This window comes from Littorina saxatilis, linkage group LG8 (assembly GCF_037325665.1).
Source record: "Littorina saxatilis isolate snail1 linkage group LG8, US_GU_Lsax_2.0, whole genome shotgun sequence".
Lineage (NCBI taxonomy): Eukaryota > Metazoa > Mollusca > Gastropoda > Littorinimorpha > Littorinidae > Littorina > Littorina saxatilis.
In genome coordinates, this window is record NC_090252.1 from 56,642,912 (window position 1) to 56,664,899 (window position 21,988).

The 21,988-nt window shown below is 45.1% G+C and overlaps 1 protein-coding gene across 4 annotated transcripts in view; it reads left to right on the forward strand.

Annotated features, from left to right (window-relative positions):
- The window catches only part of LOC138973905 (uncharacterized), an 88,430-nt gene extending 67,060 nt beyond the window's left edge, over positions 1-21,370 (forward strand). For all 4 annotated transcript variants that reach the window (XM_070346611.1, XM_070346612.1, XM_070346613.1 and 1 more), the window contains 5 exons: positions 3,523-3,681; positions 7,323-7,523; positions 17,963-18,046; positions 20,134-20,343; positions 20,796-21,370. In XM_070346611.1, coding sequence (XP_070202712.1) covers positions 3,523-3,681; positions 7,323-7,523; positions 17,963-18,046; positions 20,134-20,343; positions 20,796-21,344 — 1,203 coding nt within the window. In that variant the 3' untranslated portion in view covers positions 21,345-21,370. The remainder of the gene's footprint in view (positions 1-3,522; positions 3,682-7,322; positions 7,524-17,962; positions 18,047-20,133; positions 20,344-20,795) is intronic.
- Positions 21,371-21,988: the final 618 nt, after the last annotated feature.

Sequence of the window (21,988 nt, forward strand, 5' to 3'; positions counted from 1 at the left end):
GAGCGTATTCTTCCGCCCTTTGCATAAGCGAGACTGTACTCTCATCCTCAGAATTAATTAATGACATGTAGATTATATTCTCCACAATACCAAATGACCATAAATTTCCTGCTTCTCAATTAAAGCAGAAGTGGGTTTTTTCTGACAGATTGCATGTGCCTGTGCCACAGTGCCACTGATCTAAAAATAGAAGCCGCTGCTCATTACATTTATTACATTTTAATAGTCAAGTTTTGACTAAATGTTTTACCGTAGAGGGGGAATCGAGACGAGGGTCGTGGTGTATGTGTGTGTGTGTGTGTGTGTGTGTGTGTGTGTGTGTGTGTGTGTGTGTGTGTGTGTGTGTGTGTGTCTGTCTGTCTGTCTGTCTGTGCGTGTGTGTGTGTGTAGAGCGATTCAGACCAAACTACTGGACCGATCTTTATGAAATTTGACATGAGAGTTCCTGGGAATGATATCCCCGGACATATTTTTCTTTTTTTCGATAAACACCTTTGATGACGTCATATTCGCCTTTTTGTAAAAGTTGAGGCGGCACTGTCACACCCTCATTTTTCAATCAAATTGATTGAAATTTCGGCCTAGCAATCTTCGACAAAGGCCGGACTTCGGTATTGCATTTCAGCTTGGTGGCTTAAAAATTAATTGATGACTTTGGTCATTAAAAATCTGAAAATTGTAAAAAACATAATTTGTTTTTAAAACGATCCAAATTTACGTTCATCTTATTTTTCATCATTTTCTGATTCCAAAAACATATAAATATGTTATATTAGGATTAAAAACAAGCTCTGAAAATTAAAAATATAAACATTATTATTAAAATAAAATTTCCGAAATCGATTTAAAAACAGTTTCATCTTATTCATTGTGGGTTCCTGATTCCAAAAACATATAGATGTGATATGTTTGGATTAAAAACACGCTCAGAAAGTTAAAAAGAATAGAGATAAAGAAAAGCGTGCTATCCTTCTCAGCGCAACTACTATCCCGCTCTTCTTGTAAATTTCACTGCCTTTGCATCGAGCGGTGGACTGACGATGCTACGAGTATACGCTCTTGCTGTAACAATGCAGTGAGTTCAGTTTCATTCTGTTAGTTCGACAACTTGACTAAATGTTGTAATTTCGGCTTGCGCGACTTGTTTTTGACTTGCATAGATTCTTCTCATATATGCCGTGTTAGTGGCATGTAGCTTATTATCCATATTACCAAATGCTGAGTTAGTATACAATTCCCAGCTGCTAACAGAAAACACTAGGGTTATTCCGATAACGTACCAGCTAGATCAGCATTTGGAAGTCGACTGACTCGATCGACTCTGTCATACGTAGCAGACTACACTGAAATACGACTGCATCAGTTCAGTAAATGAATGGTTTCCGAATTATTATTTCAAGGCAACAACAATCGGAATCGAAAACGTGTAGGGTTCAGAACGTTCTTACCATATAAGACCTTATACCAGCCTGCCTCATGCGTGCAGACTCAATGCAACGTGACGAACATTTTTTGTTGAAATGAGACTGCAGTGGTTCGATTGCCCTAGCATAGCAGACGACATAAACCCCGCTCAGCAAATTAACATGTTGGGCAAAATAATGTGAACGAAAAAAAGATGGAGATTTAATACGTGTAGAGTTCAGAGCGTTCATATTCAGTACCAGACTCCCCGATGAGTAAAGATACAACACGAGAAACATACCACATTTATTTTGAAAATGTGCTAACCATCGACCCGTCATTGAAGTCAATTCAAGGGGCACCACTCTGCACAGTCAATCCGTCGAAGCTCGACTGGAGGTTTCGAATCGCAAATAACTAATAGCACAGTCCTTTCTTCGAGTTCAAATGAGGTCTCTATGAAAGATCATCACTTTTTAGCTTAACGCTACACTGGATTTTACCAACAGAAATCAAAACAAGAGTTTGCGTGTGACGAAAGCACGACACACTTGAGACAGCCCACACAAAAAAGATCTGACACGACCTGACCACACAGTTACGCCTATCCAAATGCGCGTAGCAAAATGTGCGTTTTGAATCATCTTTTTTCTCTGGCGCTACTGACAATATCGTTATTGAAACAATCCCTTAGTGCACTGGGATGTCTCAATAACTTAAACAATAACAGCACTTTATTGTCCATGAAAATATTACATAAAAATTGAAAATTCTCTTCTGGCAGAAGAAAGCCCACTAATTAATATTGTCGCAAAAGCTAGACATCGTTTCCACCGTGATAATGCAGAGCGACAGACAGGGCCACTTTTTCTGTCACACACCTGACCGCATCAATATTAAAGGTCCTTGTCTACATTTTTATACAGAAATCGACATAAAACCATTAAAATGCTGAGTCACCACCTACAAATATCCGTCGCGATATAACCTTGAACGGTTGAAAACGACGTTAAACACCAAATAAAGAAAGGAAGAAAGAAACCTACAAATATCAACAATACACACCCCTTCGATCAGGAAGGACGAAGCCAGGGCAGCCGTTTGAAAATTCATTATAGTATTCCAGCGTAGTAGGATATCCTTATTTGGAAAATGCCGAGGGCTAAAACTCCTCTCGAATACCGTGCATTTCGCTCATTTTGAAAAAAATCGTGGACAGCGCTCCAATACCCAGTGTAAAACTGTTGCTGTGATTGTGTGGGTGTGGCTGTCAGCAAAGTGACATGAATTTGATTGGTCGATATTTATAGGCAAAGCACAGATGGTCTCTGCACATGGAAAACGAAAGATTGGAAGTGTCACTCAAAACTTATTTTTACATAATTATATTTTTTGTTTCTATAATTTTTGTCCCCATGGTTCATTCATCATCTGACATAACTTTTTAGCGAAATGTAACCATAAGAGTATTGAAAAAAAAGCAAAAATGTAGACGACCAGCTTTTTTAACAGCTAACAGGTTCTCACGCCACACTTTCACATCCGGTTCAACAACCCTTTTGCTTGCTTTGTCTAATCAGGCTACTAGATAGGGTCAGATTCATTATCAACATAAGAGTGTAAGGAAATAACTTGAAACTGCATTTAAAGTAAACTGAGACACGCAATTTCAATTCATTCCTCGGAACTTTTACCATGTAAGTTTTAAGCGAGCTGAGCACAACATGTCGTTTTCAGAAGGTGGGTGGTGCCTGTATACCCACCCCCGCCGACAAACTGGGTTTTTCGGTATTTAACATGGTAATGTCACTCCTTAGAATAAGTCACCCTGAGGTTCAAAGGTTTAGTTTGTCTTTCTTAATTTTAAGGTGATACCTAAAAAGGGTCCCTGCCTGACTGTTCTAACATTAAGAGGGTCACCTAGAATCTGCCCTGATTGGTCAGCTAGTGGTATGGAGCACTAAAATGGTAATACACTCGAATATCGCGAGAGCTGAGTGCATCGAGGTTTCGCAGCTCTCGCAAGAGTCCGTCCCACATGCTTTGCTATGCTCCAAAGACCACGAGAGCTTGCGAGAGCTTTGAATACGAGTGGGGTCTATTTTTTTCTGTCGTCAGTTCCAATGCTGCGGGATTCAAAACGCTACGGATTTCACCTCGGGGCGGTTATCCTGGACTTTTGACCCCAGCCTGAGACCTGCCAACTACTCCCTTCTCATCCCCATGGCCTGCTGCAGAAACACATCCTCTGACGTCAACACGGTCAACCCGTCACGGGTATGACGTCACTCTAGCGCCAAAAGGATGATCCTTAGAAAGTGGTCGTTTTAATTATTGCTGTTGTGTTTAGGCCAAATAAAAATATATGTTGGTTTAGGGTAACCCGATTGACCCTATTTTTTTCCGCCGACCCTAAAACTTTTTTTCATTTCTAAAAAAACCCACAACTTTTGGCACATTTTGCGAACCATACCGAGACTAAGAGGGCAGTCGCACACGCGATTCAATCGTGAGATTTACCCTGTCACACGGGCGACTGAGTCGTGGAAAATAGCTACAAGTCTGCGACTCAGTCTCATGCGATTCCCTCGTAGCTTTGAGCTTTAGAACTTGTTCTATTCCTGCGACCCAGTCGTCAGTCAATCGCAGGGGCAGAGCCAATCAGAACGCGTCGTTGCGGCCTTCACGTCGTGACGTAAAATAATGGCGGGCAGTAGCGGACATCGTCTCTTCGTCGATTCAAAACTTTTTGGAAGAACAGTTTCTTACTCAGATATAAAGGAGACGTTTTGGGCGTGTACAGCGGTCGGGAAACATTAATTGCAACTGTCTGGGAACTTTATTTCTCGCAAAGGCGTAATGCTGAAAGGTATTTTTCAGAAAGGTATAGAGCGATGTTCGAACATTAGTGTCTGCTCTCGCAAAGCGTGATTGCCGTGTTCACTGTGACACGTCACTTCCGCCCCGCTCGCGTGGAGTTATCGTTCGTCAATCGTTAGTCAATCGTTCGTCTATCGTTCATCGTGTACCGGGTCAATGGCCTACGATGTGATGTGCGATCGGCTCAAGATTGAATCGCGCGATTAAATCTCAACGATTGAATCGCGTGTGTGACTGAAGGTTAAGGGAAGTAACCTCCTTTAAAATTGACTAAATTAAACAAATACAATTTAAAGGCTGCCATATACGTAGCGTTCATTAATTAATTCATATTGTTTACATGTGCCAATAATGTTATAAAACTGTACCTAAGGGGATATAATAACGATTGGCTGTAGCTTTCGAACACAGACACAATTATTTCAGTATTGCAAAGTGGTGTTGATAGTGTCGAATGTAAACAGAACAGTCTCAAAGTGAAAGTGGATGTTTTCCGGAAATTGTGAAATTAACAATAATACAGAAAAGCGCGCTTTCCTGCTTAGCACAATACGCTACCGCGCTAAACTGGCGTGTCAATATCACTACGTTTTGCACGTGGAAGGTGACCGATTTCCTTCACGCGGGGATTGACGAAGTTGTACTGTCTGTGTTGACGGTCTAAAAATAGCCCAAGCCCTGGAGAACTATTGCTAAACATAGCAATAAAGAATTAATTATTTCTCGTAATTGGTAAGGACTCCAAACCTAACACTTTGCAGGAAGCTTAATTTATACATCCCCGCAACGATGGGAAAAGCCCTGGAAGTAATTAAACTGATTAAATAGGACTATATGTCAGCCTTTAAAAAAACAAAAAGCCGACCTACCGACCCTATATTTTTGGGTCACGTTACCCTATGCTAACATATACTGTTCAAAAAAAGAAACGCATAGTTGCTACTTGCCAAATTTGTTTTATTTTTCGAAAAAATTAACAGAAAATCCAATATTTAGATTATTTGTTTGAAATTTGGTATGGACACAGTTGAATGCACACACAGTTCATTTGCATCTTCAAATCAATCAGTCAATCAATACGATTGGGTGCCGAGGCTGTCAAGTCAGTAGGGGGTGTGACTGCCTTGAGCAGCAACAACTGCCCGGCACCTTCTGGGCATGGACTGGATCAGATGCCGGATATCTTGCTGTGGGATGGTGTCCCACTCCTCCTGAAGTGCCTGCAATAGATCGCGGTGATTTGCCGGCGCTTCTTCTCGCCTGCGCACACGTCTGTCCAATTCATCCCAGAGGTGTTCTATCGGGTTCATGTCTGGCGACATGGATGGCCAGGGAAGGACCTGGACATGGTGGTCGGTGAGGAACTGGGTGGTGAGTCGTGCTGTGTGCGGGCGAGCGTTGTCCTGCTGGAATATGGCATCCTGGTCAGCCAGAAGAGGAAGGGCGTGTGGGCGCAGAATTTCCTCCACGTATCGCTGGGCAGTTATGCGCCCTTGGACGTGCACCAGGGTGCTCCTTCCAGCGGTATTGATCGCCCCCCACACCATGACGCCTCCACCACCATGAACGGGTGCCTCATCCACACAGTTGGGCGCGTAACGTTCGTTTACTCTCCGGTAGACCCTCCTCCGACCATCATGTCGCTGAAGCAGGAAGTAGGACTCGTCGCTGAACCACACGTGTCTCCAGTGATTCCGGACGGTCCAGCGAAGGTGCTGGTTGCCCCACTGCACTCGGTTCTGGCGATGGCGGCGGGTGAGGACAGCTCCTCTGTGAGGTCTGCGAGCTCTCAAACCAGCTTCATGCAGGCGGTTCCGCACGGTCTGGTCCGATAATCGGTGTGGCCCGGGGAGAGCCTGGACAGAAGATGAGGCCGACAGGAAACGATTCCGGAGGTGGCGGAGCCGTATGAAGCGGTCGTGAGCAGCAGTTGTCGCCCTTGGTCTTCCCGCTCGTGGCAAGTCAGCAACGGAGCCAGTGGCTTGAAACCTGACCCACAGTCTACTGATGGTGCTCTGGGACACGTGGAAGTGCCTGGCGATTGCACTTTGACTTTGGCCTGCTTGTAAACGACCCAATGCAATTTGGCGGTCTTCTCTGCTCAATCGGGCCATCTTTCGTCGCTGAATTGTCGTCTGATTTCTTTGTGGCGAACAATCCGCTTTTATGGGTTTTGGAAGACATGGTGAGAGCTCAATATTCCCCGAGTTTCACGAGATTACACTGAAGCATGACGAGTGGTCATGCCAAATGAGCAATTTTGACATTGTAGCCACTGATAACGCATGCGTCACGTGCAGAGCTCACTTGTGGCAATGGACGAAAGGTCGACGACCAGATAAACATTTTCTGCAGTTTGGTGGATATCCTTGTAGCCATATAACTAAATTAACCAAATATTACAAGCTATGCGTTTCTTTTTTTGAACAGTATATATTTTTATTTGGCCTTATGATTGACCGGATCATTACAATCGCCAGTGAAAGTGCCAACTACGTGTCTTGTAAACTGATTTAGATTTAAGATCAGGAAGAATATACAGTATCCCATACAAATCACGACACTTAGTGCCAGTGTCCAGACACGCTTGGCAGAGCAGCACACTTGAAATGAAAGTTTGATTCCCCATTCCCCATTTCATGTGTGTGTGTGTGTGTGTGTGTGTGTGTGTGTGTGTGTGTGTGTGTGTGTGTGTGTGTGTGAGTGTGTGTGTGTGTGTGTGTGTGTGTGAAATGTGTGTGTGTGTTTGTGTGTGTGTGTGCGTGTGTGAATGCGCGCGTGTATGTGTGTGCTTGAGTGGGTGCGTGCGTGCGTGTGTGCTTGAGTGGGTGCGTGCGTGCGTGCGTGTGTGCTTGAGTGGGTGCGTGCGTGCGTCTGAGAGTTCAAAATACCCGCAATAATTATACTTCTCACATTTTGTGTGTGCTGCTAAAATTGTGAACTCTTTTGGACACTGGGTGAATACTTTGTGAACAAAATAACTGCTTGTGAAGTGTTCAAGCTAAGTTAGAATGAACGGCGTCATGCTTTATCCACAGAATGCGTCCATTGCCCCGATCATTATGCCCCCTAACGAGTCTAACGTCAGTGTCAGCGCCAATGCCACGCTCAATGCCACCAGCCTGCGTAACCGTGCATCCATAGAAGACGACTTGGACAGGTTGAAAAGGCTTAAACAAATACAACGCGCCTACTCAGACTGTTTGACCAATGCCAATGCAACTAACTCTTTTCCCGAGGTGAGTCCGTCTGAGAGATATTCAAGTTTTACGCCTTCACGGCACAGCCATTAGGGGCATGTTCCCGGGTATTACCCCGACTTTAGATGAAATACGCGACTGTATGCGTGTTTAGGTAGTATCAGCCGTCTGCCCTTATGGCAGAACGACCGAGGTCTTTTACGTGCCACTGCGGTATCACGGGGGTGAGACATAGATACCGTCTCGGGGTCTGCACATGACATTGACCCGTGTCCGTCCTGGCCCGGATTCTGTCCCGTGACCCTGTGATCAACTGTCCAATACTCTAGCTACCACCTGAGCTTACCTGTCCCGTGACCCTATGATCAACTGTCCAGTACTCTAGCTACCACCTGAGCTTACCTGTCCCGTGACCCTATGATCAACTGTCCAGTACTCTAGCTACCACCTGAGCTTACCTGTCCCGTGACCCTATGATCAACTGTCCAGTACTCTAGCTACCACCTGAGCTTACCTGTCCCGTGACCCTATGATCAACTGTCCAGTACTCTAGCTACCACCTGAGCTTACCTGTCCCGTGACCCTATGATCAACTGTCCAGTACTCTAGCTACCACCTGAGCTTACCTGTCCCGTGGCCCTATGATCAACTGTCCAGTACTCTAGCTACCACCTGAGCTTACCTGTCCCGTGACCCTATGATCAACTGTCCAGTACTCTAGCTACCACCTGAGCTTACCTGTCCCGTGAGTCCGTCTCGTAACGTTTGCTGCTTTAGTAGACTTCGACAACCTCCAAATATGTAGAGATATGATACGTCTTGACGGAAAGAGCACTACAGGTCTTTGCGCGTATGGCCGTTTTAACCCCGCCATTTAGGCAGCCATACGCCGGTTTCGGGGGATGCAGGCCCAGTAATTTCGTGTTTCAAGAACCCACCGAACTCTGTCATGGATTACAGGATGTTTTTATTGCGCACTTGGTCATGTGCTTATGCCGATGTAACACGACATTTTTACTCCACGAAAAATTGACTCCGGAGTAAAAATGTCGTACGTAATCTTTACTCCGAGTACAACTGTCGTACGAGAAAAGAACTCCCCAAGGCACGAAAAAAGTTACTCCCTCCACGAAATTCTTACTCCCCGTTTTTACATTTAGTCAAGTTTTGACTAAATGTTTTAACAAAGAGGGGGAATCGAGACGAGGGTCGTGGTGTATGTGTGTCTATGTGTGTGTGTGTGTGTGTGTGTGTGTGTAGAGCGATTCAGAGTTAACTACTGGACCGATCTTCATGAAACTTGACACGAGAGTTCCTGGGTATGATATCCCCATTTTTATTTTGTCGATAAATGTCTGATGACGTCATATCCGGCTTTTTGTAAAAGTTGAGGCGGAACTGTCACACCCGCATTTTTCAATAAAATTGATTGAGATTTTGGCCAAGCAATCTTCGACAAAGGTCGGACTTTGGTATTGCATTTCGGCTAGGAGGCTTAAAAATTTGGTCATTAAAAATCTGAAAATTGTAACAACATTTTTTTTTTAAAAACTCTCTAAAAACAGTTTCATCGTATTTGTCATTATTTTCTGATTCCAAAAACACATATAGAGAATACTACATGGCTTGCTGTGTCGTACCAGATTTACACGAGTTGTTTTTTAAAATATTGAACTGCGAGCGAAAGCGAGCTGTTCACTATTTGAAAAAGCAACGAGTGTAAATCTGGTACGACACAGCAAACCATGTAGTATTCTGTTTATCCTACATACTGTACTTGCGTGTATTTTACTGAAAATGTCCTGCAGTCGAGGCTAAATTGAACTGACGCCTCTCTCACGTATGTAGGATAAAAATATGTTATATTCGGATTAAAAACAAGCTCTGAAAATTAAAAATATGAAAATTATGATTAAAATTAAATTTCTGAAATCGATTTTAAAACAATTTCATCGTATTTCTTGTCGGTTCCTGATTCAAAAAACATATGATATGTTATGTTTGTATTAAAGACAAGCTCAGAAAGTTAAAAAGAATAGAGATACAGAAAAGCGTGCGCTATCCTGCTCAGCGCAACCACTACCGCGCTATTCTGGATTGTCAATTTCACTGCCTTTTGCCACAAGCGGTGGACTGACGATGCTACGAGTGAACGGTCTTGCTGAAAAAAATGCAGTGCGTTCAGTTTCATTCTGTGAGTTTGACTAAAATGTTGTATTTTTGCCTTACGCGACTTGTTTTTACTTCCAGTACAACTTCCGGGATAAGGGCGAAGGGATAATGCCAATATGGGATCTCGCGCAAACGAATGTCGCGCAAGCCTCCCTCCACCCCTTCCACACCAGGACTAAGAGGGGACAAGGGAGTAGAAGTTTCGTACACCTGGCGTGGGCAATGACATTGCTCGTGTTATGGTGGAGTAATTTCTTCGTTTTGTATTCGTCAGGGGAGTAACATTTTTGTACGAAATGTTTACTCGGAACACACCTGTTGTGGGGAGTTATTTTCTCGTGTTATGGGGGAGTAACTTTTTCGTAAAGGGAGTAACATTTTCGTACGAAATTTTTACTCCGGAGTAAAAATCTCGTGGGAGTAATGTTCTCGTGTTACACCGGCTCATGCTGATATCCATTTTCTCGACATGTCTGTTATCATTGGCTAGCAGTCAGCATATTAGAAATTCAAATAAGTCATATCATGCCCTATCAAGACAGTCAGTGTTTTTTCCGGGACCGCGCCAGCGATCGAGACGAACAGTGACTGTCAAAATCTGTGGAAAATGTCTTATTCCCCCCTCTGCTTCTTTACCTCTGTAAACTTGTAGAGCTAGTTATTTTTCGATAATGACCCAGCAACCAAACAAATAACGAGCCAGCAACAGCCTGAATCCTCGATAGTGCAATGGGTTGAGAAGCTGTTCTGTTTCGGTACTACTTTTGCGACTGAAAAGTTCCGAACGCTCTATACGTACGAAGTATACATCTCTGGAGCAAACAATGCAAACATACCGCATTTAAATTAACAACTACAGGCCTGAACACATGAATCTGCAGGGCCGGGCTAGGCTAAGAGGAGGGGGGGGGGGGGGTTGCCAGTGGTGGTCCAGGGGGATGTTCCCCCTAGCGGGGTCAAGGAAGCTTATGGGTAGGTCATATTCTGAGATAGGAAAATGGTCGCTCCTTGCATGAAACGGCAAAAATAAACAATTAAGTAGATGTGCAACGCCAAGGCACTGCATACCCCAGCGAAAGACAAACCTCTCTCTCTCTCTCTCTCTCTCTCTCTCTCTCTCTCTCTCTCTCTCTCTCTCTCTCTCTCTCTCTCTCTCTCTCAAACACACACTGTGACACACACGAACACACACACACACACAGGCACACTGACTGACACACACACCGTACACACACACACACCGTGACACACACACACCCCAAGTTACACACGTACACACATAGGCTACACACTCACTCACTCACTCTCTCACACACACTTCATACACACAAAACACACCCCCATACGCACATATAGACAGACGGACATACACATCTTTACAAACAAACACACATACACACACACATACACTTACGCACACGTACAAACACACACCCACCCACCCACTCTCTCTCTCTCCCTTTCTCTCTTATACAAACAGACACACACCCACACACACACACACATACGCACGCATGTACGCACGCACACACCCACAGACACACACACACATTGACTCACACAAATCTCATACACACAAAACACACACTCATACGCACATACACGGTTGGCCTAGTGGTAAGGCGTCCGCCCCGTGATCGGGAGGTCGTGGGTTAGAACCCAGGCCGGGTCATACCTAAGATTTTAAAATTGGCAATCTAGTGGCTGCTCCGCCTGGCGTCTGGCATTATGGGGTTAGTGCATCCTAGGACTGGTTGGTCCGGTGTCAGAATAATGTGACTGGGTGAGACATGAAGCCTGTGCTGCGACTTCTGCCTTGTGTGTGGCGCACGTTATATCTCAAAGCAGCACCGCCCTGATAATTATGGCCCTTCGTGGTCGGCTGGGCGTTAAGCAAACAAACAAACAAATACGCACATAGACAGACGGACACACACACACACCTTTACAAACAAACACATATACACACTCATACACACACAAACATACACACAAACTCATGCACACACACATTCACACACACACACACACTCTTTCTTCCTCTCTCTGTCTTTCTTACACACACACACACACACACACACACACACACACACACACACACACACACCAACACACACACACCCCAAGTTACACCCATACGCACATATGGACAGACCGACATACACACCTTTACAAACAAACACTCATACACGCACACACATACACTTATGACAGGTTTCACAGTCTTCAGAGTCGGGTATGTCCCTAACTTTGATATCAAATAAAATGTTTCGTTTTGTTGAGTCGTGAATTTTTACTGGTCTGTGTCGAATGTCTTCGGAATTTACATATGAAAAATAAACTTTGATCGAATTTAAGTCAAGTTTGTATTCCCCACCAGCGAAAAAGGTAGGTCGGTCGTGAGAAATGAGACAGACACGATTTCCCTTTTTAGCCACATTGCAATAGACAAAGGCACCAGTACAAAAACACACAAAGAAATCCAGTTAAAAGTACATTAGAAACCAAAGAACAGAGATAGATGAACACACTTAGTTAAAAAAAACAATGAATGTGTTTATGTTTAGTCGATACAATCGCATGTGAAGTAAACGGTCTTTTTTCTAAATGTGTCTGTCTCAAAAACGTTAATTACAAATCTGTTCAGTTGGAATGGCTGTTAAAAGGTTTGGACGTAACATGCTTTTAATAAGTAGCAATTTCCATCAAATCACGATATGAAAGGGTTTTGAAAGGCTAACTACGGCTTATTCTACTTGCGCTTGGTCATTTTGTCACTCGGGCAAGGTGTCTGTCTCATTTTTTCTCACGACCGCCCTGCAGACAAATCGTCCGCTATAACCGCCATACACAGCAAATTGTCATGATGCAACCAATTTTACACTTCCTATCCGTTGTCAGGCAGATAATCAACTGGCTGACTAAAGAATTTTTCGGCATGTGTTAATTTCAGAGCACGTTATTTACTGTCTAGTAACTCGGGCAAGGTGTCTGTCTCATTTTTTCTCACGACCGCCCTGCAGACAAAATCGTCTGCTATAACCGCCATACACAGCAAATTGTCATGATTCAACCAATTTTACACTTCCTATCCGTTGTCAGGCAGATGATCAACTGGCTGACTAAAGAATTTTTCGGCATGTGTTTATTTCAGAGCACGTTATTTACTGTCTAGTCACTCGGGCAAGGTGTCTGTCTCATTTTTTCTCACGACCGTCCTGAAGACAAATCGTCTGCTATGACCGCCATACACAGCAAATTGCCATGATGCGACCAATTTTATACTTCCTATCCGTTGTCAGGCAGATGATCAACTGGCTGACTAAAGAATTTTTCGGCATGTGTTTATTTCAGAGCACGTTATTTACTGTCTGTCTCTGAAAACCTTGAATTCTCACGACCGCCCGGCACTTTGACGGTCATTTCTTACCAAATGTTAAGCAGATTCATTTGTAAAATAACAACATTCAGTGACTGTGTCTGATCAACGCCAGTGGTTTTTTTCAATCCTTGAATGCACTGCATTGTGAATGTTGTGGTCAAGTGAGAGTTTTATAGACATTGCCGTACGTTTTTCAACACTTTGATGACGTCAGACAGCAGATTGAAAACGTTCCAACTTGGAAAGAGAGCCAGTCACGATCATATAATCGTAGGGAATCAATAGTTGCTTTGTGTATTAACTTTCAAGTGCTTTTAAAAGTTTGATTTTTGTCATTGTTATTGTTGCATATGTACGTGCGTACGTGCGTGCGCGCCTGTCAGTGTGGAAGAGTGTAGCCTGGTAAGTGTATCCAATTCCGACCGACTTCGGGGATACCTAAATCCGACCGATTTTCCAAGTCACTAATGATGAGGTTCACACGTCATCCCAACAGAAAGAATGCCATTCATACAAGGGCCATTCATGAACGGTTGATGACGCGATGTCACGAACCAATCGTTTCGTCACGAGAGTTAATTGCATCATCTGCACCGCGGCGCGAAATGTGCCTTCGCCATACGTTTCTTGCAAAGGGGGAGATAATTTGATGAACAGAGTTGTGTTTCTTTTACATGGATGTTAATAAGTGTTTTTGGAAGAATAATGTTATGGTTCTGACTAAATCTCATGGTACTTTTTAATCGAAAAGGGGAAAATCTTATCGGTCGTGATTAGATACCCAGTTTTTGAGAGAGTATTTAAATCCGACAACAACGCAGATAATACAAAACGCTGCACAAAATCCCAGTAAAACCATTCATTGTTTACGTTTATGACTTGAAAAAAGCATATGAACAAGGAAACATATCAGATGATGTATTATCTAGCTATGTGTGTGTGTGTGTGTGTGAGCGTGCGGCCGAGCGTTGCGCGCACGTGTTCGTTTGTGTGTGTGTGTGTGTGTGTGTGTGTGCGTGCGTGCGTGCGTGCGTGTGTGTGTGTGTGTGTAAGCGTGCGCGCGAGCGTTGTGCGCACGTGTTCGTTTGTGTTAGCGTATGTGTGTGTGTGTGTGTGTGTGTGTGTGTGCGAGTGTTGATGCGTGAGTGTTGATGCGTGCGTACTTGCATGTGTGCGTGCGAGAGGGGTTGTTTTTTTTATGTGTGCAGAGTAGTTGTTGTAGAAAATGCAAGACAGTAAGGTTCAGTCTGTAGTGGATATACTGGGACAGCGTCCATGTACTATGCCACAGTTCAGTCTGTAGTGGATATATATACTGGGACAGCGTCCATGTACTATGCCACAGTTCAGTCTGTAGTGGATATACTGGGACTGCGTCCAGGTACTATGCCACAGTTCAGTCAGTAGTGGATATACTAGGACTGCGTTAAGGTACTCTGCCACAGTCTTTGATGACGTCATTTCCGTTTTTGTGATAGTTGAGGCGGACCTGTTAAGTAATTTTTGATTAAGTCGGGACTTTGATATTGCATTTGAGCCAGGTAGCTTGAAAATAAGTGAATTAGTTCGCTCATTAAAATTGTCATCAAAAACGAATATTTCATTACAGATTCAAACACTACTGCATTGTACTTCTTATCTTCTCCTTATTTAAAATATATATATACATATGTTATGTTTACTTTAAAAACGCGTTCAGAATTAAAGAAAACAGGTTGAGTATGCTTCGCGGAGATGAGTGTGATCCGTGACGGTTTTCGGGTATGGTTAGCCGAGACTATCTGAATTTAGTCTCGCCGATCGGACTGTTTTTTTTTTTAGTTTATCCTTCAATTTGATGCCTATAGATTGACTATATGTTTTTATATCGCTTTACGCGACTTGTTTTAAATTTCGTCAAGTTATGAAATGTATTATAAAATTTGGTACATAACATTCTAAAAATTGCAAATAACAATAACACTTTTGATTACAGATTCAAAAGTTATTGCATTGTATCCTTTGGATTTCCTGGATCCCAATGTATAAACAGATATATATGTCATGCTTAGTGTGAAAATCTGCTCAAATGAGAAAAATCGCCCGTTTTGTTCATATGCTTCGCGGAGGCAACCCGTCTCGGTCTTCTGGTTTCGGCTAGCCAAATCTCACTAGCATTGTTAATGACTCGTCCCTGATTCCAATGTTGATCTTTTAGTTTCAAACCAACTTAATGTTTTATTATCACTTCACATGACTTGTTCTGTATATTTTTTTTCGCTGTCATGATGTCACCATTTAGAGGGTAGGGTTACATTTTCAGGTATTTATTCCCCAAGAATATGCAAAAAAAAATCCAAACTCGTTTTTTTCTATTGGTCAATGATTCTACTTTTTTTTTACAGTGAGAAATGGAGTGCAATTAACATTGTTACTTTTGAAGGTATGCTCATGACGTGCATCACAGCGAAATAGCAGTTCAGAAGAACGAAATTCCCATAATTAGTCCTTATTTGCTGCTTTTTTCACTGAGCTCGGAAATGATATTTTGCTTGCATTGTTATTGCTTAATTTATTAAAGCCTCTGGACAATATTCTTTGAATAAATCGTTACCCAATTCTGTTTACGTCTATCCCTTTGTTTGATAGAGTACTGTAACAAGCTATCACATTATGTCGACAAGAATGCGTCTCCATACAAGTTTTTGTCTTGATTCCATCCAGGAGGATGTCAGGCTTTAATAAAAACACTATTTCAAAGATCTCTGTCAAGATTGATTTTGTTGAAAAAAAAGGAAGTCTGTGATTGAAGATTGTGAAACCTGCCTTATGCCCACACACACACTTACACACACACGAGTACAGACTTATGCACGCGTGCGCGCGCACACACACACACACACACACACGCAAATACACACACACACACACACACACATACACACACACACACACACACACACACACACAAACAGTAACACTAACACATGTGCACAAAATGAACACAAACACACACACTGCGCGAAAGAGAAAGACTACAGGGAGGCATGACGTCATGATGCATTAATTGACGTCAAAGACTTTCGACCGTGACGTATTCTTCTTACGCGAGCTTTATCCATAGACTTGGAAACTACGGAATTTCTACCCGTCCAAAGCGGCCTTAGGTGGCGTTTGCTGAAAAAATGGGGGCGACTATTGCACCCACCGTATTTTTGTTAGTATGGTCCCAATTTTTGGTGAACTTTCATCTCCAACTGTAGCACGTAGCCGGGCACAAAGAATCCTTCTTTATCATGTATTATTCGGTGTGCACATTTCTCAAATCGATTACAGTATAGCGTTCACGGGATACCTCCAGCTTCGCTGGGATAATAATTTTTTTTTAAATAAGTGAGGTACATGTTTAAACTAGGGGGGGGGGGGGGGGGGGGGTTGCGCAACCCCCATAACCCCCCCGGTAGTCCGGCCCTGTAATCTCCATATAAAATCCATGAGTTCGGTTGTTTTCTGAATCTATATCTGCCGTGCACAACGTTCATCACAAGCAAATTTCCAAGGCAAGTAACTCATACTTTGTCTAGCGACAAGAGTAGTTCCCCTTCTTTTCACTCAGTTTCTTCGACAACACTGACTGCAATTCGACGGTCAGTTTTCAACAATATTTCATTTTATAAACAGATCACACGCCACCAAATGCACACATCTCATCAATTTAAACAACATAAAGCGGTTTCATACACTATTTCCCCCAGAAAACTGAACTTCATACAGTAATTAACGTTGGAACACGGGTGCAAAAGTTCGTCTGCTAGTCCCATTTGACGAAAGAACATTATCCTAAGCGATACTAAAACATAAACAGAACACACAATATCTGCCTTTACCGCCACAGCAGAATAACAGCATATCTGTGTACTTGATTTTAGTCCAAAACAGGGAAACTGACAAGAAGTGTTAACAGAATGGAATGATTTGCACGGAACTATACAACCGCGCATTAATCGATCGCCTGCGCAGGTTGACTGGTTGAGTGATTCGGATTCGATCACACTTTCGCACAAAAACTCCTGTTTTCTTTGAATAACTGAAGAAAGGAGGAATAAAGAGGTTACACACCTCGTCTCAGTGATTATTAAAAATAATGGTCTCAGTTCGCGGTCATGAAAAAGCTCGCTGAAGCTCGCATTTTTCATGATCCGCCAACTTCGACCATTATTTTTAATAATCACTGAGACTCGGCATGTAACCTCTACATATTTTGGTCAAAAATGCAAAAACTATTCATGTATTGATCGATCTTAGTTGGAATTCCGTGGGTTTTTTATGATTGAACGCACATAAACATGCAATGTTCGGTAGTCTCGGCTAGCCGCCTAAATGGCAGTTTGGGTCGGACTCTGACGTCACATGGCCCAAAGAAGGACAATCCCATGTTCAATCCATGCATCTACTATTGTGTTATCGATAGAAATTATTTCAAAATATGAGAAACAAATCAAAACACATTAATTTTGTGCTAACTTGGATCAAAAACAGGCAATCTTTATTCACACACGCATTGAACATATACTTGCAGGGGCTTTGGTGCACGAGAAAGTTAACAGCTGGGTGGGAGCCAGCCGCGGGTTCAAATTGGGTGAATAACAAACAAGCCTCAATTTCCGCCTGTCCAACTCTGCACATAGCTCCCACCCAGTTGAAAACATCCTCGTGCATACCAACCCAGGTGGCTTCCTAACAAGTATTTGTTGTTGTTGTTATTGTTCTAGTTGTTGTGGTGGTGGTGGTTGTTGTTGTTGTTGGTGGTGATGGTGGTGGTGGTAGTGAACGTTGATGTTGTTGTTGTTGTTGTTGTGGTTTGTGTGGTGTCTGTTGTTGTTGTTTTGTCCTGATTTTTTGTTTTCCACGATTGATTGATGTGTGTGTGTGTGTGTGTTTCCAGGGCTGCCTGCACGCTGTGGAAACCGTCTTGAGAGAACACAGGGACAAACTGATCCTGTTAGCAATCATCCTGGGATGCCTTCTGGTCGGTGGAAAGAGGGAGAGAGAGGGGGAGTGAGGGGGGAGGGAGGGAGAGAGAGAAGGGAGGGAAATATATTTGTGGACAGCGTGTTGAGAGAACACAGAGACAAGCTGATCCTGCTCGCAGTCACCCTGGGATGCCTTCTGGTCGGTGGAAAGAGGGAAAAGAGGGGGGAGGGGAGAGGGGGGAGGGGAGAGGGGGGAGGGGAGAGGGGGGATATGTGTGGACAGCGTGTTGAGAGAACACAGAGACAAGCTGATCCTGCTCGCAGTCACCCTGTGATGCCTTCTGGTCGGTGGAAAAGACAGAGAGAGAGGGGGGAGGAGAGGGTGAGAGAGGGGGAAGGGAGGGAGGGGGGGGGGGAGGAATATTTGTGACCAGCGTGTTGAGAGATCACAGAGACGAGCTCATCCTGCTCGCAGTCACCCTGGGATGCCTTCTGGTCGGTGGAAAGACGGAGAGAGAGGGGGAGTGAGGAGGGAGGGAGGGAGAGAGAGAGGGGAGGGATGGATAGAGAGAGAGGGGGGGGGGGGGGAGGGGAGCAATATTTGTGACCAGCGTGTTAAGAGAACACAGAGACAAGCTGATCCTGCTCGCAGTCACCCTGGGATGCCTTCTGGTCGGTGGAAAGACGGAGAGAGAGGGGGGAGTGAGGAGGGAGGGAGAGAGAGAGGGGGAATGGGGGGGGGGGGGGAGGGAATATTTGTAACCAGCGTGTTGAGAGAACACAGTAACAAGCTGATCCTGCTCGCAGTCTGGTCGGTGGAAAGACGGAGAGAGAGGGAGGGAGGTAGACAGGGAGGGATAGAGTTTGGAGAGAGAGGGAGGGTGAGAGAGAGGGTGGAGGAAGAGAGAGGGAGGGGGGGGGAGGGAGAAAGAGAGCGGGAGGTAGAGTGTGGGAGAGAGAGGGGAGGGAGAGGAAAGGACAGAGAGAGGGTGAGGAGGGGGGGGGGGGGATCGCTGTGACAAGCTCACCCTGCTCGCCGTCACCCTAGGTCTCCTCCAGGTCGGCGGAAAGACGGAGGGAAAGAGGGTCCGGGGCAAGGAGAGGGAGGGGGGATAGAGAGGAAGGGGGGGGGGGAAGGAGGAAGAGAGGGAGGGGACAGGAGAAAGGGAGAGAGAGAGAGGGGGGATGTAGAGAGAGAGGGGAAGGGAGAGACAGACAGAGAGGGAGGGGGAGAGAGGGTGCTGTTAGTGCACTCAGAACCCTGGACAGATTGGTGTTGTTTAATCTGATCTTTTGCACCAGAATGGAGAAAGAGTGTGCGTATGTACATGTGTTTGAGTGCGAGCGTGCGTGCGCACGAGTGGTAACGTTTGAGCATGCGCACACGCGTTGGGGTGTCCAATACTGTGTGTCTGTTTGCTCGCTTTGATTAAATAACATGTATTCAAATATTTGCTAACAATCAATTAGATAATTGGAGCATAACTCACTCGCTTTCCCGCCGTGTCTGCCTGTTTCAAAGTCCGGCGGACTATGGTTCTTAAAAGGAAAAGATGTCCCACGTGACCCTAAGTCCGACCCCTAAAAATAGGCCAGTACTTTCTTTCCTAGGAAAAGGAGTCCGCTCCAAGTCCAGGACAAATTGTCCGGCAGTGTACTAACGTAGGGCTCCCGTTCCTAGGAGGTCCGCGAAAGCTCAGCGGATACTAATTCAAAGCCCCCCTCTCTCTCTCTCTCTTCCTCTCTCTCTCTCTCTAAAATAGTTTAGTCCCTCTTTAGGGCGAGGGCCAGATGCAAAAAAGCATATCTACGCTTATTCTTGTCACCCTCGAAAAATAAAGATTTGTCATTGTCATTGTCATTGTCACTCTGTCTCTCTCTTCCTCTTCCTCTCTCTCCCCCTCCCCCCCCCTCCCGCTCTCTCTCTGTCTAGTAGTCCGTAGGACTCTATTCCCCAGCGGACAATTGTTTTCCCTTCAACACCGGCATCTTGCCATCTCTAAAGGCGGTCCCTAATTGATCCCGAAGTCGCCTTCGCGAAGTCTTTTTTTTTATAACGAAAACTCAATGTTAAGCTCCGTGCTTAGTACACTTCGCGTGGTCGACTTGGCCCAGTTAAGGACAGACGCTTTACCGCCTTCAGATCCTGCTGCTGTGTCTGACCGTGTGCCACTGTCTGAGCGAGAACCTGGAGACCGCCCTGGAGCAGACGCACGTGCGAAAGTTGCCCCAGAGAACCCTAGACCAAGGCCTCGCTGTCCCCGACAGCCGCTTGCCCGACTCGCCCGAAAGTGCTTTCGAGGCGTTGATGGCCGTCTCCTCTCTCCGGGGGTTCTCGGGCAGTGACCGGGGGGTAAGTGTGTGTGTGTTAGAGTGGGGGTGGTGGGTTGGGGGTGGGGTGTGTGTGTGTGTGTAGGGGGGGGGGGGGGGCTGTGTGAGTGGGGAAGGTGGGGGTAGGGGGGTATATGTGTGGGTGGTGTGACGGTGGTGCTGGTGGTGGTGGTGTGTGTGTGTGTGTGTGTGTGTGTGTGTGTGTGTGTGTGTGTGCTGTGTGTGTGTGCAGCATGTGTGTGTGTGTGCTGTGTGTGTGTATGTGTATATATATACATATGTGTGTGTGTGTGGATATGTGTGTGAGTGTGTATATATATTACGTCATGTATAATTACGTCATAGACAGACATTGCGTCAAAGGATATTTGTAAACATCGTGCGAGTTAATTATAGAACACCCTGACGAAGGCCACGAGGCCGAAATATTGGTGAAAACGTGAAGGCTTGTTTTGGTTATTTTTTCTGGTCAAGGACGTGATTGTCACGAAAGCACGCACGTTGTCGGACATCATAGTAGAAGACCAGTCTCAGTCAGTCGACGACCTGCAAACACTCTTCGGCCAGTACGATGACCACAGCTCCAAAATGGCCAGACTGCAAAGGCAACACGATTCGACCAAATCAGCCTCGAAGCGCCACTGGCTGCATGCCCTGATGAAGGAAACGGACTCCAGCATAATGCCCTCTCGTTCGAAGCCGTCTGCAAGCGGCAGGCTACTGCTCAGAGAGGGAAGCAGGGGAGAGGGTGCCTGCCAGCTCAGCGTTCAAGGATCACAATCAGCCAAGCGTAACATCACTGTAAGCAGTTCTTTGATCAAGAGTTACCAACAGCAGCCCGACCAACGGCAGCCCGACCAACGGCAGCCCGAACAAGCAGATTCCCCCGAAGATACGTCAGACGCGAGCAGTTCTGTGGGCAGAAGTTCCACTGGAGAAGAGAAACCGGCGAGAGAAGAAAAGGACTCAGAATCCAAAACCCCGTCTTCTTACTCTGATAGCGACAGCTTTAAATCCCTGTGAACAAGTCTATCGGCCAGTTGTACGCAAAGGGGGGGGGGGGGGGTGGGGTGGGGTGGGGGGTGGGGTGGGGGTGGGGTGGGGGGTGGGGGTGGGGGGGGCTTGCAGTCTCGTACCTTCACGAAAATTCAAATGTTTACGCCCTCACGGCAAAGCCATAATGGGCATGATCCCGGGTTTTACCCCAACTTTAGATGAGATACACAACAAGTGAATGCGTGTTTAGGGGGTATCAGCCAACTGCACTCATGGCAGAATGACCGAGGTCTTTTACGTGCCACTGTGATGACACGGGGTCGGGACATGGATACCGTCTCTGGGTCTGCACATACAGTTGATCCGTGTCCGTCCCGGCCCGGATTCGAACCCGCGAACCTAGGATCACAAGTCCAGCGCTCTACCATCTGAGCTACCCGACCCCTTCTCGATCCTTTGCTGGCGACTGTTCTCAAGTCAGTGACAGCAAAGACTCATAATATTCAAAGGGGTGAAATGTCCAAGAAACATTCCACTGCCAGTTCTCAACTACATACAGCTGTTAGCAGATTTGTACATTTTACGATGCTCTTGCATTTTATAACACACACATGTTAAGCACCCACGCATTCTCTCGCACGACACAAACATACTTGACTGACACACAGAGT